Source organism: Gobius niger (genome assembly GCF_951799975.1).
Source record: "Gobius niger genome assembly, chromosome: 12".
Taxonomy (NCBI): Eukaryota; Metazoa; Chordata; class Actinopteri; order Gobiiformes; family Gobiidae; genus Gobius; species Gobius niger.
In genome coordinates, this window is record NC_136863.1 from 27,331,255 (window position 1) to 27,349,136 (window position 17,882).

General features: G+C 42.5%; 2 protein-coding genes across 2 annotated transcripts in view; one reads left to right on the top strand and one right to left on the bottom strand.

Moving 5' to 3' along the window:
• The window catches only part of frmd4a (FERM domain containing 4A), a 228,753-nt gene that overhangs the window by 145,765 nt on the left and 65,106 nt on the right, over nucleotides 1–17,882 (bottom strand). The gene's annotated exons all lie outside the window — the stretch shown is intronic.
• Nucleotides 14,931–16,616, top strand: LOC306971950 (E3 ubiquitin-protein ligase TRIM21-like; the record flags this gene model as incomplete). The annotated part of the gene is made up of 1 exon (XM_079568394.1): nucleotides 14,931–16,616. One exon carries the CDS (start codon nucleotides 14,931–14,933, stop codon nucleotides 16,614–16,616), a length of 1,686 nt encoding a protein of 561 aa, XP_079424520.1.

Consider the following 17,882-nt stretch of genomic DNA (forward strand, 5'->3'; position numbering starts at 1 on the left):
CCTGTAGTGTACGTTAGAGTGCTCACTCTGGTCTGTTGTAGTGTGCTTTAGAGTGCTCACTCTGGCCTGTTGTAGTGTACTTAAGAGTGCTCACTCTGGTCTGTTGTAGTGTACTTTAGAGTGCTCACTCTGGTCTGTTGTAGTGTACTTTAGAGTGCTCACTCTGGTCTGTTGTAGTGTACTTTAGAGTGCTCACTCTGGTCTGTTGTAGTGTACTTAAGAGTTCTCACTCTGGTCTGTTGTAGTGTACTTTAGAGTGCTCACTCTGGTCTGTTGTAGTGTATTTAAGAGTTCTCACTCTGGTCTGTTGTAGTGTACTTAAGAGTTCTCACTCTGGTCTGTTGTAGTGTAGCTAAGAGTGCTCACTCTGGCCTGTTGTAGTGCACTTAAGAGTGCTCACTTTGACCTGTAGTGTACGTTAGAGTGCTCACTCTGGTCTGTTGTAGTGTACTTTAGAGTGCTCACTCTGGCCTGTTGTAGTGTACTTAAGAGGGCTCACTTTGACCTGTAGTGTACGTTAGAGTGCTCACTCTGGTCTGTTGTAGTGTACTTTAGAGTGCTCACTCTTGCCTGTTGTAGTGTACTTTAGAGTGCTCACTCTGGCCTGTTGTAGTGTACTTAAGAGTGCTCACTTTGACCTGTAGTGTGCTTTAGAGTGTTCACTCTGGTCTGTTGTAGTGTGCTTTAGAGTGTTCACTCTGGTCTGTTGTAGTGTACTTTAGAGTGCTCACTCTGGTCTGTTGTAGTGTACTTAAGAGTTCTCACTCAGGTCTGTTGTAGTGTACTTTAGAGTGCTCACTCTGGTCTGTTGTAGTGTACTTAAGAGTGCTCACTCTGGTCTGTTGTAGTGTACTTTAGAGTGCTCACTCTGGTCTGTTGTAGTGTACTTTAGAGTGCTCACTCTGGTCTGTTGTAGTGTACTTTAGAGTGGTCTGTTGTAGTGTACTTTAGAGTGCTCACTCTGGCCTGTTGTAGTGTACTTTAGAGTGCTCACTCTGGTCTGTTGTAGTGTACTTTAGAGTGCTCACTCTGGTCTGGTATCCCCTGATGCAGACGGGAGCGCCGACTGAAGAAAAATGAAGCTGTTCGCCTCTCTGGACTTGGTTATATGTATGACATGGCTCTTGGCTCTGTGAACGGACCACGCTGTTGATGGGACGATTGATGCGTCGCTGATCTGGTTGACCCACAGCACCCAGGAGAGGTCATGAGGTCAAAGGTGAATGGAGCTGTCTGTCTGTTCAGGCGCAAGACATGAGGTGGCGGAGGACGCCAGGGAGAGAGATGTCTTGTATGTGTAGAGAGGAAGAAACAAGGCAACTGTGGCACAAAGTGACTGCACGACAAGGTCCACTATCCCACTACATCCTTATATATCCACAATATCCACAATATCCACACTATCCACAATATCCACACTATCCACAATATCCACACCGAAATCTGCCGAGTCATTTTTGCATTTGGGAGATTTGTTTCTATATCTAATACCCTTTGCATGATTGTGAACAGCCATTGACAAATGACTTCCTTTTACTTCTTTTGCAACAATTTTGTCAATCTAAATCTTTTCTATTGTTTAAGTCATTTGGTTACACCCATACTAAAGATGCCAATCATTAGATTCTGTTTATCTTTACTGTTCCTCGTAGAATCAAACAAATTGGACGCAGAGCATTTTCATTCAAGTCCATTCTGACTTTTATCCAAACAATCCTTTATTTTTTCTGATCTATTTGGATTCTGTTTTTTGCACACTCCTTGTTCATGTTTTAAATTTCCAAATAGTATATTTAGCTATGCAAAATAGCTGAATGCACACAGAGTCTGGCTGCTGGTATAAATTCATCAGGGCTGTAATTTTACACACAAGTGCAACCACGTTTTGAAATGACATTGTTAACAATATAGAGAATAAAAGCATAGATCGATACCATCGTGATGAATCACATACTATGACAATATACCAAGCTGCATACAAACTAGAATATTACAATGACAATAGTTTGTTGACAGTGTGGCAAATGTACATAAGCACAAACGACAGGCCCCACTGTTTGTTCACTCTTGTTCTGTCTGTTCTATTGTGAAACATGCACCGTGTACGTGAACAATCATTTCATCCTGGGGACATGAAAGTCTAAAGGTCTAAAATCAAACAACAGCACCAGATTGCTTACACTGAGTTTGGATCTGGCAACAAGTTGTTTGTGCTATATTTTTGTTACTTATTTCAAAGTTCTGGTATGTATTTTTTTCATTTGGTTTTAAAATATAATCTAAAGTAGGGCACTTTGGAGCAAGTTTGTTCATAAGTATTCTGCGCTTTGTGATGGTGGATCTTTGGAGACATTCCACAAATAAATCAAATGTACAGTTCTGCATAAATCTGTGGCAAAAGTCCACAAAATGCAACAGGAAAAGAAAGTGGTAGATAATTCTCTCAAATAAAAAGGGACTTCCTGGGACTGTACTGTCAGTCCTTCCTACCTTGCAGGGCAGGGCGGTCAGGCAGCCTCTCTCCACACTGTCCCGCTTCCATCCTTGCTCACTCTCCGTCTCCTCGGCGAACCCCGCTGCCGGTGCCACCCACTGCGCCTCTGCCACCGCATCGGAGCGCTTTATCCTGCAGCACGACAGTCTACGCATATCTCCAACACTCTCCCGCCAACCTCAGCTTGGTTTGCATCGGTCAAAACGCTGTGAACTTTTGTGCTTTGGATTTGAGAACAGACGGAGGCGGCATTTGTGTGGGAGTGGTGAGGAGTGATCGTGTCCCCCACCTGGCATCAGGCTAATCAAAGTCTGGGAAAGTTTCCAAGTGGGCCGCGGTTTGTTAGTGTATGGTAGACTTGCTAATAAAGCCTCTTAAGCACCTGCCTCGATCTAATAGGTTCAGGAGTTCGCTGCCAGCTGACTGTTCGGGTGTTGGTGCGAGTTGTGTCGGCTAAGTATCAGCAAGCGACTGGTGTCTGGGAAATAAAAGCGTTCTATTGTTGGACTCGCTGCTCTGTCCTCGTCTTTCAATCTATTTTTATCAGACTTGTGAAAGAAGGTTGACAAGAAAACCTGAAAGGAATTGTGCTTAGTCATTCTCCCCCGCAGTCCCGTTATCACACTTGTCATTCCAAATAAAAGTAAAAAGGCTTGCAGTTTTTCTGAGGTATAAAAATACATCTTTGACTGTCTGTGGTGTTATTTTAGGAAAAGAGAATTCACAGGAGTTGTAACGCTATGTGAAAGGGAGGAATGAAAGAAATGTGATGTGAAATGTGAAATACTGTAGACCAGGGGTGTCAAACTTTTGGGCCGAAATTCTGCTCCCATGGTGGGTCACGGGCCGTATTTATATTGTAAAGGACTGTGGCCTAATAAATAATAGCAGCTTACACTTATTGCGCTATATCGGCTTGTGTCACATGTTTCTCAAAGTGCTACATATAGTCATTATTCATTCACTCCACACTCATTACTGTAGCCTGGGGCAGACTGACCATTTACCACATGGCTGTAATATGCCGTTTATATCCTGATCTCTTATTATGTCAGTGCCCTCTGCTGGAAACATGTGGCATTCTTTCCTTAAAAAAAAAAAAAAAAATTAAGATGCCTCCTAGTTGCTGGAGTGAACATTCTGGTTATTTCTTTAAAAAATCATTACTCCGCACAGGAATAAGCTACAGAATTTCAAGCTCTATAAGGGGCCACATTAAATCATCACAGGCCGGATTTGGCCCGTGGGCCTTGTGTTTGACACATGTGCTGTAGATAATTCACCCACAAACCCCAAGGTCAGCGGTTTGATCATGGCTTTGAACACAGTCATTGTGTCCTTAAGCAAAACGATTGATGGCTTACAGAATCGGATGCGGTGATGTCACACTCCAAGATGAGGAGCCACTATTCTCTGTTGATTCTAATGTATTTTCATGAGCAAAAAAAATACAAAAGGAAAATGTTCAATCAAGCATGATTCTTTTGCTATCTCACCATTGATATTTTAGGTTTTATAATTTACAACAAAGTCAATGTGAGAAACATACAATAACGACAACATTGGATGTTGATTTTTATCCGAAACCCAACAGTTTATTGAGTAAGTGTACACTAGGTGGTGACTGGAGAGGCTGTTGGTGGAGAATGGCAGCCATATCTCTGAGACTGCAGAAGTAGAAGCTTCATACTACCAATTGTGACTAAATGCATAGAACAATCTAAAGTTTGTTAAGTATCTAGAATTGTTGTATGAATCTAAACCTGTCTTCTCTTTATTTTTATTCCTGATAAGCGTGCATTCATCACTGTGCATCAGGTTGAGCTCCTTTCCAGAATGGATGCATTCAGATTTAGTGATCACTTAAATGTGTGGCGTCAAAGCAACTGTAAAAGGCAGAAAGTGTGACAGCTAAACACCTTCAGTCAATGAGCGGCATTCCTCAGGGGTCAATCTTAGGCCCCCAACTGTTCTGTCAATGGCAATATTCTTTGTGTCCAAGATTCTAACACAGAGGCAGTCTTGTTTTTTTACTTAAACAATATAATTTCCTTTTGGATTAGCATATTGTTCCACAACATGTCTGTTAGTGTTTACAAGCTAACTCCTTTCGCCAAGATGGTCAGTGGGTTTCCTTTCTGCTGTCCTGGCTGTCCTACATTTGCACCTCTTCTCACAAACAAAGTCCGACAGCGAGCAGACAGACTGGGCTACAGAGACATATTTCCAAAGGCTGGTCGCAAAGGAAGCCGCTAGATTGAGTCACGCTCCTGCATTTTCTGCCCCAGTAAACTTAGCCCACTTTAGCGCTCAGCAAAAGGAGACTTCCCGGGCCCGCATGCACCGAAATAACCTCCAATAGAATCACATAAACCCAGCTGTCCTATTGGCGGCACAAGACAACACCGTATTTCCCCAACAACCATTTCAACAATTAGCGTGCGGAGAGTAGACATGCCTGGTCATCCGTAGCTGGAAATTACTCTTGCGTGTGCGCCACTTTTTCAGAGCAAGTTAAGATCAAGGGTTTGTGCACGTGACGCAACATTCCCAAAAGTCCACATTAGCTGATTAGGGATGACATTTGTAGCAGTGGAAGCGTTAAATGTTGGATGATACGGATACTGGAGAGATTATGAGGAGAAATGGGCCGGACGTGATAACATTCCAGGGGAACATACTGTGAGCATGGGAAAATCAGCATACAATTCAAGCAAGACCGACTTAAATATGCAAAAGAACGAGGTCATAGGGGATAGAAAAACACTGGCATTTAGAACCCAGTAGGTAGAGGTAAAAAAATAAGATGAAGGGAGTCACCATAAACATGAAAAACAAAGCATGATCTGTGGAGGTTTTTTAATTTTTGTCTATGCAGGGCGACCAAAGAGCAGCAATGACAGATTTAACAACACGCCATAAAACAGAGATGCTTTATATGTTAGAGGTTTCATAAAGAGTGAATACATTGAATATAAGCCACAGATTCAAAGTGTCTCATGCTGAGATGAGAAATTGCTGCGCTAAATCGAGTCATCTCCCATTTCCCTCTCTCTGGACTCCACTGTATGAAGGGGATTTCTGACCTTTGGCTGTGACACATTCAGTCGATACTGCAAAGAAAATCAACCTGAACTAGGGTGGTGCAAATAATTGCGATAGATATGAAAGTGCAACTTAAAAGCTGAGAGTTCAGTCTTCTGTCAATGTCATGTAAATTGTACAAATATTAGCAAATTGATACATAACACATTATGATACACCAGTGTTTAGAAGCACTCGGCAGTTGGAATAATTTCACTGCCTGGCTCTGCCGTACTCTTCCCTGTCCATTCCACACAGGGCGTTAGTCTGGTCACGGAGCAAATGGAGCAGTTTGAACGGGCGGGCCTAACGCGCACAGATTGTCAGAAAAATAAAACAATTAGTGGACGTGACGACAGCCATAGTGCAATGAGTGCAATTCACAAAATATGAAGTGAATATAAACTCACGCAGAGAACACAGGGGCAAAATCCTCGACTACTTTATCCATGATTAGTTTTGGCTAATGTTAATGTTAACTGAACTAACAACATAGTGGTGCAGCGAGTGACTTAACCTTGTCATTTCTCTGTGACGGTTGTGATTGGTTCGGCCTTAGCCAATCAGCAACTTTGGTACCGTGTGTGGCCAGCAGAGGTGGGAGTAAGTCACTAAATGCAAGTCTCAAGTCAAGTTCAAGTCGTGAAGGTCCAAGTCCCAAGCAAGTCCAAGTCAATTAATCATGGGGTCAAGTCGAGTCGCCAACGTCAGCGTAAAGCTACTTTAAAATATTCTCAAGATATAGCGATTTTTAAAGTTTAGGCTAAAATCTAACTTTTTAAAGAGGGGGTATTATGCTTTTTTCAGCCACATAGCACCAGTCTATAGCACACTACAATGATGACGAAACCTTCTGTTGGTCTGTCAATGCAGTAAATTAGAATAACTGCCTTGTATAAAATTGCTCTTTCAAAATGGCGGTAGCAAATGACTTGAAATAGGCCCCTGTCTCTTTAAGAACCTCTGACCCTTTGCGACACGCCCCCTCCACACGCTGTCTGTGGCATCACAACAACACTGCGCTTGTCTCCACAGTATTGAAACTACGATCGGTGCATTTTAATTTTTATTGTTGGAAAGGACCTACTGTTTATCACTTTGTGAACAATGGCCACACAGGATATTATTTGGAAACGAACCTTCCAAACCGGACGCTTGGAAGGGGCTCTTGCCTGAAAAATAACTGCTGTTTGGAGGCTTCTCTTTGCATCTGCCATGCCCTATGGATCTCTAACTATACCCCCATGGACGACACCAGGATCTGCAGGAGCCCATACGATTCAAAAGACGGACATTATCTGTGCAGGTGGACAATGTTTTTTCGAGGTTACCCGTTAGCTTGTTATAATCGACTACAGCTCATTGTTGATGAAAAGTCTGCAATAAACCACAAATGTGTAAAGCCAGGCTCATTGTGTGATCATCGTAAAGGCTGATTCGAGTAGTTGCCGGCTTTATTGACGTTATTTGTGCATAATATGCTGCCTGTTTTCAATGAATGTTGTGAAGGTGAAGGTTGTTAGCTTGTCGCGGCTAATAGTGCCTTAGCTCCGGGAGAAACCACTCGGCTACGACTCACTGTAGATGAAATGTGAGCAATAAACTACGAAATTAACAAGCCAGGCTCAGTGTGGGATCATCATAAAGGCTGCTTCAAGCAGTTGCCTGTTTTAGTGACGTTTTCAATGCATAATATGCTGCTTGTATTCAGTGAATTTTCCCGTTAGCTTATCGCGGCTAGCTTGTTAGCTCCGGGAGAAAACCACTCGGCTACGACTCACTGTAGATAAAATGTGAGCAATAAACTACGAAATCAACAAGCCCGGCTCAGTGTGTGATCATCATAAAGGCTGCTTCAAGCAGTTGCCTGTTTAAGTGACGTTTTCAATGCATAATATGCTTGTTTTCAGTGAATTTTCCCGTTAGCTTGTCGCGGCTAGCTTGTTAGCTCCGGGAGAAAACCACTCGGCTATGACCCATTGTAGATGAAATGTGAGCAATAAACTTCCAAATCAACAAGCCAGGCTCCGTGTGTGATCATTGTTAAACGGTTCTTTATGTGTGTGGTGGTTTTATTGACTTTATTTGTGCATATTTCTCGTTTTCACGTGATGACTCGAGGTTTAGCTTAGCATTAGCTTTCTCCGGAGGCTCTGTGCATCATCAAGGCCCAGCGCAGAACCAGACACTGAAATAAGTGTTCTTGTCACCGGTTTTAATCCTGGGTGTTTCGGTAACAGAAACACTGATGTGTGTCTTTGTAAAAGTCTGCTGTGGCTCCGGTTCACAACACATGAAGCTAATCCTCCATGATGACTCTGTTTACATCTTAGGGCTAGACACTGCGGGGAGGGAGTTCTGCTGAAGAGCAGTGGTTGGTTACTCGGCTGGTGACGAAAGGTCGGAGGCGTATCCTGGAGGTCGAGGGCGTTTCCTGAAGGAATCAGGCGTTTTATCCCTAAAATGGCCGCCATCAGAGTTTCTACAGATTACTCGAAAATACGTGAATGTGCCAAGGCAACACTTCAGGCATGTTTTTAATGAGGGAATGACTTAATAACATGATGTAAAGCTTGAAAAAGTCGATTTTGCATAATAGGCCCCCTTTAAAATCTAATGGATTTGGATTCTACAAAATTTAAAAATGATTTTAAATCCTCCAGTCCATGAACAAAATTACTGGGACAGCTTTTAACTTCTAGACATGAGCTGCTTTTCCCTGCAGTCTGAAATATAAATATAAAATAATATTTTTTAATTTTTTTTAGTTTCTGTCAGTTTTTCTGCTGGTGGTTCCCCTGTGATGCCCCAGCCCCTGTATACTCGGATTCGCCCCTGCTCAAAGTAGATTTCTGATCTTTCAGTTACACTCAAATAAATAATAACTATAAAGTCACAGCAAGTCATTGAGAGTCATTGGCCTCAAGTTAAGTCTCAAGTCACAAACAGCAAGTCCCAAGTCAAGTCTTTTTGGAGCTTTGGTCAGGTAAATCTCAAGTAAGTGACCCCAGTCAAGTCCTTTGACTGGAGTCTCCCATCTCTGATGGCCAGACCCACCTTCTTTCACGCAGAAAAGAAGTGGATGTGGTTTATCTGGCTAGTAATTTCAGAGAATAAATGCAACATTATAGCAGTTGCAGCTATGAAAAGTATTGGCCAAAAATTATTGCAGTGGTTGCCGCAACCAAAATGATTGTCTCGAACTATCCTCTGTGCTTTAATTGTGTCTTTAATTCAAGTGCTGGTAAGAAAAAAAAAAAGAGAGGAAAATCATGAATTTAATATTGTTCATCTATACACTATAAATAATTACTAATACCAAATTGTATTATTTCAAGTAATAAATGAAGATTCTCAACATGTTTTATTTATAATATTGAGCTTTAAATTTGAGCATATTTTACACATAGAACAGACTTATTTCCCTGTTCGAGGTATGACCAAATGCCCAGGGGGTCCACAAAGAAGAAATAAAAACTCATCACCATACCACACATGCTAATAACGCACCAAATGACCCAAACCTAAAACGCCCCCGAGAGCCGTGTGATGATGCACACAGCCTGGGCCACGCCCCCTGCTCCGGGCTGTAAACCAAAGCAGAGCTAATGTTATCCACCCACACACACTCTCACACATGGGCACACTCTGCTGCCAGGTGCTCCTCCACACACACACACATTCAAGGCTGCCACATTGTCTTTATTGTGGTGTCTTCCAGCACACATGGGGAGGAGGAGGACGAGGTTGAGCAGAGCCCCCGGGGGTACAGCAGACATGCTAGCAGACAGTAATTTGGATCCTACATCTCCACCTTCTGACATCACTGCAGGCGCTTCCCCATTAATGGGAATGTACAATGTGGCATCATAGGCAGGTGCATCGTAAATTGTAGGTTCGGGATCAATGCTTTTTATGTGGCTGTAAAGGTGAAGAGTTGGGTTGAATGTGCCAAATGTGGCTTAGGGGCAAGTCGCAAGGAACTAGGCGGAATGGTTTCAGCAAAATGGAATATGATGTTTAATTCTGTGGTTGATTGTTGTATAATTTTGTATCTAAATACTAAAATAAAATGCGCAATGGAATTTTGCCTGAGCACATAAGGAAAACCTGCCTTTGTTCATCGCCACACAATTGTAAATGCACCGTTCTCCTGCACGGGGAAGGCTAATTTAGATGTATTAATATTTTTGTTTCATTTGATTCAATTATTTTTCCTATTTCTTATAGTCTTACATCGTACATAAGATAGATTTCTGTTTATTAGTCTATTCTTTTTCATTGCACACTGTCTGCTCCGTAAAGCTGCTTTAACATGTCAATTTCTCCACTGTGAGATTAGGGAAGTAATTGCTTATAATTTCTTTGAATAAAACAATTAAATGTATCATGTCAGGATGAAACAATTGATATACTGTACATTTCACAATATTTTCTTAAAAACAAATCAATAGTTTGGATGCTGTCAGGGTTGCCCTTTGTCACTGCTTCTGTTCGTTGCTTACCAAAGGACTGTTGTATTGTTCTTTCTCACAATAATCCATAACTATAGAATGTGACACTGCTATCATTAGAAACGATTATCTCCATTTAAAAATGTGCCCCATCACTTGGCAGTCATTTGCCGTAATGTGCCTTACAGTCTGGAGCATTATGAACTGAACGGCGAGGTCAAGCGGCGTAAACGCTTGGGGCAAAAACAACAGAGTGAGGAACAGTTTCCCATGTGGCAATGGACAGCCTCCTGGCCATTACCAGACCCCCCCCCCCCTTCTGTTACCCTCACCCCGAATGACCCCCGCCTTTGTCTACCGCCTCTAACACTAGTGAGAGTGAGATGCACTACAGGTAAAGAGGTTTAAGGCAATTGAGTCTTATATAAGTAATCTGCTAACATGAATACCATGAATAGTGTAAAGGCTCTATTCATTATTCCAATTCTGTTCAGACCAGTGCTTTATTTTAATATCAAAATTTGCAATACATTTAGCACTTTTTTGTTTTATCCTATTCCAGGGTTTTGGGAATAATGCCATAATGTAGGCCTTAAAAGTAATTTAATTCAACAGCATTGGATTCAAACTGGCATTAAATCTAAATTTGTTAGAAAATATATTTTTTCCTTACAGACAGAACCCACTCGATGGCATTGCATAACTATTTGTACTGCATACATTCGTCAAAAATACAAAAAAACGATGGTCTGACACCAATTTAGCAGCAGCTTTAACTGAATGTAACACAATCTTTTGTCCAATTTGGTTTTGAATATCAAAATCCTCATTCCCTTGTTTCAATTAATGTTTACAAATCTTACTAAATGAAATACGCCAAGAGTTTTTTTGCATTAGTGGCATGAAAATATAGTATTTAGGCATTAAATTTGCATGAAAAAGTATTACATTTGACGTTACTCTGACTTGCTGCCACCTACAGTGTCTCAGTATAAACAAACAGAACGGCATTGTTGAACATTACATTTCCAAATCTGTGCAGTTAAATGACTCCCTAATGCTTCATATTTACACAAAGGCATTGACCTGACATGGATGGGTTGCAATTTATTTTATGCATTGGCAATTTGTTCGTGGCTAATGCTAATCTGCCCATTGAAAATGCATTGCGGTGACTTCTGGTCCACAGTTTATTGTACCATAAAATCGATGCCAGGCCCATTGTGTAAATCCTGTATAACTACCCTTCTAGCTGACAGCAGGGGAGACGGGCCACTCCAGATCTGACACAACTCAGAATTATTCATCTGGCCTGCTCCATATGCCTCCCCCCATTCCTCTCTCCAGTTCGTCATTTCTAGCACCGTGCTGGTTCTTTTGTCCCATCCTTGTCTTTTTCGGGCAGCGGGACTCCCCGGATGAGGTCATTAATAATGGATAGAGCAGGAGCACTCACACACGCTCGTTCAGCACCTGGGCCCCGCTCCGAGCCCGCTGTGATTACGAAAGGGGAGAGACGGCGCAGCGGTCCAATGAAAGCGCGGCGTTTACAGGGGCCAAGCGAGCGGTCAGTGAGTGGGCACGTGCGCGCAGGATGGTTGTTATTGGGTCAATACACTGAGGTGAAGAGCACAACAATAGAAGTCATGCACTGGGAAGCAGGATATGTGGGAAACACAAGAAGAAAAGGCAATGTGGTCCATGTATTTTACAATAGGCCCTTTTCACATGACGTCACAGTCCTGCATTTTACCCTCAATGCACTGCATCTTCTGTTAAGGTTTCCATGGAAAGACCTTAGAAAAGAGGCAGGTCTCGAGCAAATACATCAGTATTTTTACATGACCCACTAGACAACACGTTTCAGTTGGGTAACCACTTAGGGGACATTCACAACTATCCGTGGGGTGACGACACGTGTAGTTCAAATGTTCATGTGCAATGATGGAAGCGTCCTGTCAGGACTCCCCGGGAAATGAGATTCCAAATCTCAGTGCGACTTTCCTGGTTAAATAAATAATTTAAAAAAACGGGTCTATCAGAAACAGTATTAAAGAGGTCAAATAACAAAATAAAAAGATGAATATATTCATTCATTGTTATATCAGCAAGTTTTCATCCTTTGTCCTGTGTTGACACTCACAAGCACACTCTCCAACACTCTCCATCCCTCAAAGGGGATCCCACTGTACAAGTTTTATAAAAACATGATCACAAGCTTCAAGTACATTTTACTGTGCGTCAGGGTGGGTTTTTTACGGGTCTTGGCCTTAGTAAGTGAATTATTGTTTTCTATAAATATTGCAGTAGAATCTCACTTCATTCACTTAAGTTTGAGTAATTTTGTGTACCGAGGCGTCTCTTCTTTGGCAGTATCGAAGATACGCTATCTTTGTGTTCAGATGAAAACTAAAATAAAACAAAATATAGCCACAAAGAGGCAATTATCTGCCCTCGCCGACTGCCCTATAAATAACTCAATCTTAGATCACGATATTACTGCTACTGCCTTTATGTTTTTGTGTGTGTTTGCTTTTTTTTTTTAGGGATATTTTTATATTTTGGGGATGCAATATAGAGGAGTGTGGGAGGCAAGCGCTTCGTGCACTTTAGGGGCAGTGCACTTCACTCTGTGCACTACTATACGACAAAGAGTCCCTTCACCTGCCCTGATGGCGCTTGGGCCTAACAACTAGAACATAACGGGCCAGAGCGTTAAAGGCATAGTTCACCGTTTTTACATACTGAGATATGTTCTTACCTGAGCTTAGACGAGTTGATGTGTACCTGTCTGGTCACACAAAAAGACCAAAGATGTTGTTAGCATTGGCCTCTCCAAGTATATTCCTAAAGCTCCAAACGGGGTGAGGTTAGAAGCATGACTGAGCGCACACACAAAGACCAGACAGGTGCGTATCAACTCGTCTAAGCTCAGGTAAGAACATATCTCAGTAAAAACGGTGGCCTGTTCCTTTAACAGGAGTTATTAAGATAGTGGTGAATCTTAATGTGATTACTTTGACTCAAAACAATATAATGGAGTAAAGTACACTTGGGGCAAACCTTGCCTCTTTCCTCCCTCCTGTATCGCCCAGATATTATTTCAATATGTGTGGTTTGAGTGTGCAGTATCTGTCCAGCCTCATGTCACGACAAAATCCCCTTTAAAACATGTTCGTAATCCAGTGTGTTCTTTATTGCATCTGTGTCATCAGACTGATTCGAATGCCTGGGCCTGGGAAAGGCACTTCAAACCACAGCTGCTGCTTATCATGAAGTTTTTCCTCCTCTTTTCAAAGGGTGTTTCTTTTTCATTTGTGTCTTTTTGATTGTATGTTGCTCCAAATTCAGACGGATGATCTCCCATGTCCTTTTTCCTGAATGTGTGAGTTGGACTCCACCTCCTCCTCACACAGCGTTCACCCGCTCTGAACAGCTGACGTGAGCAGTGTACTGTCCACACATGTGCTCGCCTTTCACATTGACAATATATAGAAATCGCCCGCACCTGTCACGGTATCCGCATTAGGTCTGAATGAACCTTTATGCAGTTCTTTTTTTTGCTATCAGAATCATTATTGTATTTATTGTTTGAGAACAGGTTCACAAACTAGGATTTTTTCTCAGCACTCTCACACAACATAAAACATATGACACAGAATTTAGATAAAAAATAAGCTGAGAACTTTAAAAGTAAAAGACTGTAAAGGCATGCATGAAGAACATTAAAATAAACAAATAATTTTAAAAATGTAAAAGTAAAATTCAGACATGACATTATTGAGCGTTGATGCCAGCCGTACCTTGGCACTCCCTGCCACAGAACTGGTCCGGCCTCATTGCTTTCTCTGCGTCTTTTGTCATTTCCAGCAGAGCTGCGTTCACTCGAGAGTCACTCTGTTTAATCCATCAGCTCACTCTCACTTTCGCAGGTAAGAATGCTCTCAAAAACTAATTTTATGGGTTAATTTGTGTGATTTAATAAATTCAAACTGCATCTGTATCAAGGACAGGGTAAAGTCGAGAAACACGCCTTACCTGCAGCATTTTTAAACAAAGGTCATCAGATTGACTTCTTACACTACATTTCCTGTAATTTGGTGCATTTTAGAGGTGCCCCGGTTGTATAGGTAAGTTGACGATGTTATGTCATGTAAACTGCTATAGGCCTACATTTGAATTATACAATCTAAGATGATTCAGTGATTCAGATTTTAAGATGCCTAGCATTCAGCCACATACTCTAGTTTTCCCTACCACTAAAACATGTACAATAGGTTAATCCTCTAGTCAGGTGATTCTGACCATCAGCCGGGTTTCCCCAGTGGCATCGGCTCATGTGCACACATTTCTGCTCCAGGTGGAATCAGTGAAGGCGAGATGGCATGGTGCGACACATACAGAGATTGTGTACGTTTTTTCTCTCGTTTTTGCTTGTACGGACTTTTATAGGCAGAGTCTCACACACGTTTTCTTTAGATGAGACCCCTGGTTTACCCTGGTTCAATCAGTGCCCACCCATCGATCACTCTTTACAATTTACTTCATCTGACCATTTAGATGTTTTTTATTTAATATGTAATGTATTTACGATGTCAGTAAAATGAGAACAAATTGTATTCTTTAATCTGCGATAGTGGCATTAATAATTTCACTTGGCCAAAGCTGGAGCTACCCTGCTGATTTAAAGTTTATAGGGAAGTAGTGGGGGCAGCAGGGAGCTCAGCCATCATCTGTACTGAGTCTGACTGTTCTATGATGGAAACTTGCTGCACAACTGAGAGCTCACACAAACATTTAGAAAGAGGCCTCACGTCGTCTGTGGGAACAGATTCAGATGCAGCAAATGTGGAACATTGAAATGAACAGTAAGCATGTTCCAAATGTTTTTTTCAGAAATGGCCTCTTCAACACAGAGCAGCTCTGAGTTCCAGTTCCGCTGTTCCATCTGTTTGGAAATGTTCTCTGAGCCCGTCTCCACTCCATGCGGACATAACTTCTGCAAACGTTGCATCTCTCAGCACTGGGACACCGATGAGAGCTGCTTCTGCCCCCTTTGTAAAGAGGTCTTCTCCACCAGACCACAGCTCAAGACCAACACCTTACTCTCTGAGATGGTCTCACAGTGGAAGCTAGAAGCAGAGCTTCGGTCTAAGCAAGTGTCCAAACCTGGAGATGTTCAGTGTGACGTTTGCTCTGAGCCCAAACTTAAAGCAGTTAAGTCCTGCCTGGTCTGTCTGTCCTCGTTCTGTGAGGGCCACCTCCAGCCTCACCTGACAGTGTCTGGGCTGAAGACACACCAGCTGATGGAGCCTGTGGACAACCTGGAGGGCAGGATGTGTCCCACACACCAGCGCCCTCTAGAGCTGTTCTGTGGCACTGATCAGTGCTACGTCTGTACCAAGTGTGTCATTCGAGAGCACAAGAACCATGAGCTGCTGTCTCTGGAGGAAGTGTTTGAGCAGGAGAAGATCTCTCTGCAGCAGTCTGTGGCTGAGAACCAGCGTCTAGTGGAGCAGAGGAGACTGAAGGTCCAGGAGATCACAGCTGCCCTGGAGGTCAGTGAGAGCGAGGCTCAGAGAGAAACACAACAGATGCTGAAGGTCTTCAGTGACATTATGGAGTCTGTGCAGAGATGTTTGGATCATCACCTCGAGGTCATGGAACAAAGTCTTTCTAAACATAAGGAGCGCGCTCAGGCCTTGATCCAACAGCTGCAGCAGGAGATGTGTGAGCTGGAGAAGAGCAGCACTGAGGCCCAGCAGCTCTCACTCTCTACAGACCCCCTCCACTTTCTACAGCGCTGCCCTGCACTGCCCCCTGCTGGCCTGAAGGACTGGAGTAGCGTGAGCTTTGAGCCGCAGACGCGTGAGGGCAGTGCGGCCCGAGCTCTGTCTGAGCTGGAGACAAGGCTCTCACAGAAGATCAACAAAGTGTTTAGACAACTGCCTCCAAAGGACAGATTGAGAAGAGTTCAGACGTTTGCTGTGGACGTCACTCTGGACCCAAACACTGCTCATCCTGAACTGGATCTGTCTGAAGATCTCAAACAGGTTCATCACACTGATGTGAAGAAGGCGCTCCCAGACTGTCCTCAGATGTTTACTAGATATGCTAATATTTTAGGAAAACAAAGTTTCTCTCCAGGCAGGTTCTACTTTGAGGTTCAGGTCAAAGGGAAGACTGATTGGACTTTAGGAGTGGCCCAAGAGTCCATCAACAGGAAGGGAGGGGTTGTTCTGAGCCCAAAGAATGGACATTGGACCATTTGGTTGAGAAACAGTGATGAGTACAGTGCTCGTGCTGGCCCTCCTGTCTCCCTGTCCCCACAGAGGCCTCCTCAGAAGGTCGGGGTGTTTGTGGACTATGGAGCAGGAGTGGTCTCCTTTTATGATGTAGATTCTGCAGATCTCCTCTACTCCTTCACTGGCTGCTGCTTCAGGGAGAAACTGTTTCCTATTTTCAGTCCTGAACACAATAAAGGAAGAACAAACTCTGCACCTCTGATCATTTCTGCTGTGGAAACCTATTTGGAGGAGACAGACAGTGAGACTGACAGTGAGACTGACTTTCTCTCTGATTAATTCGTAATAGCAGACATTGTCATGGGTTTAGATATAGTGTTGCACCTTCACACTTGTCATCCACCTACACAAGACAGTTGGCCATAGTCTCCCATTCATTTTCCTGCAATAACAGGGCCCATATGGATGGTTACTGTTTGATGCAGTGAGTTTACTTGTGAATGGGGGGCAGCACTTTGCGCTGTTTTCATGCGCTCCGCACAATTTGGTGCTGCAATAAAAATAATCCCATAAAACTATTTTTTCTTCAGACTGGCTTTTAATACTCAGCAATGTGGTGACATTTTAACTATATTATGTTTTTATTTGATTTGATTTAATTGTTGTTGCATATTTGATTGTTGTTCACGTAATTGACCAAAGTGCTTTACTGTAAAGCACTTTGGTCACCTTGGTGTTGTAAAGGGCTTTATGAATACATTTTGATTGATTGCTAGTCTGACCTGTCTGAGAAGTTCATAACCGCCATAACTTTGTTTGCATGCCAATTGCTAAAATAAAAGCTCCATATACTTATTATATATGTTATTGCACGTGCTTCTCACTGCAGTGAAAGACTAATCCAGACCAACTCAAAATGCAGACCATCACAGTCCTCACTCATAGTGTGTTTTCCACATAAACTTTATTTGAAACAATAAAAAGTTAAATATCAATGGCAACTTCCCCAAAACACTTTCACAATCCACAATCATCATTAATATCCCCTAAATACAACATAATTTGTTCCAAAATCATTTGTATATTTTTTGTTTTTATAGACATTTGTTCTGTATTTCATTATTCATGATTTTATTATTCTGTTTAATTGTTAATCAGCATTGTTGATTCTTATTTTTCTCAAATACCTGGTTATTAAGGTTATCTCACTATTTATATATTTATTCTTATAGATTTATTACAGCCTGTATCCTCCAGAACAGAGGCGACTCACTCGTTCCTGTAAATGTTTGAACAGTCTTTTAACAGTCTCCTCCTGACACTGGGGGTCTTTGGTTGTTCCAATCACCTCTCTCCTGAGCGGTTTAGGGTCGGGACATGGCCATTCATCACCGCACAGCCCCCACAACCTGCTCTTCTCTCGTTCAAACGCTAATGGATGTTTAATAGCTAAAGCCTGGGGAGTCTGGCAACCAGGGCAGTCCCATCAGAGGGCGCACTCTGGTGGCCGGCGAGGGAAACGCGGCAGAACAGCTGGCATTTAAAAGTCAGGGAAATGCGGAATGGACCGCCACAGATCTAAAAATAATAATAATAATAATAATA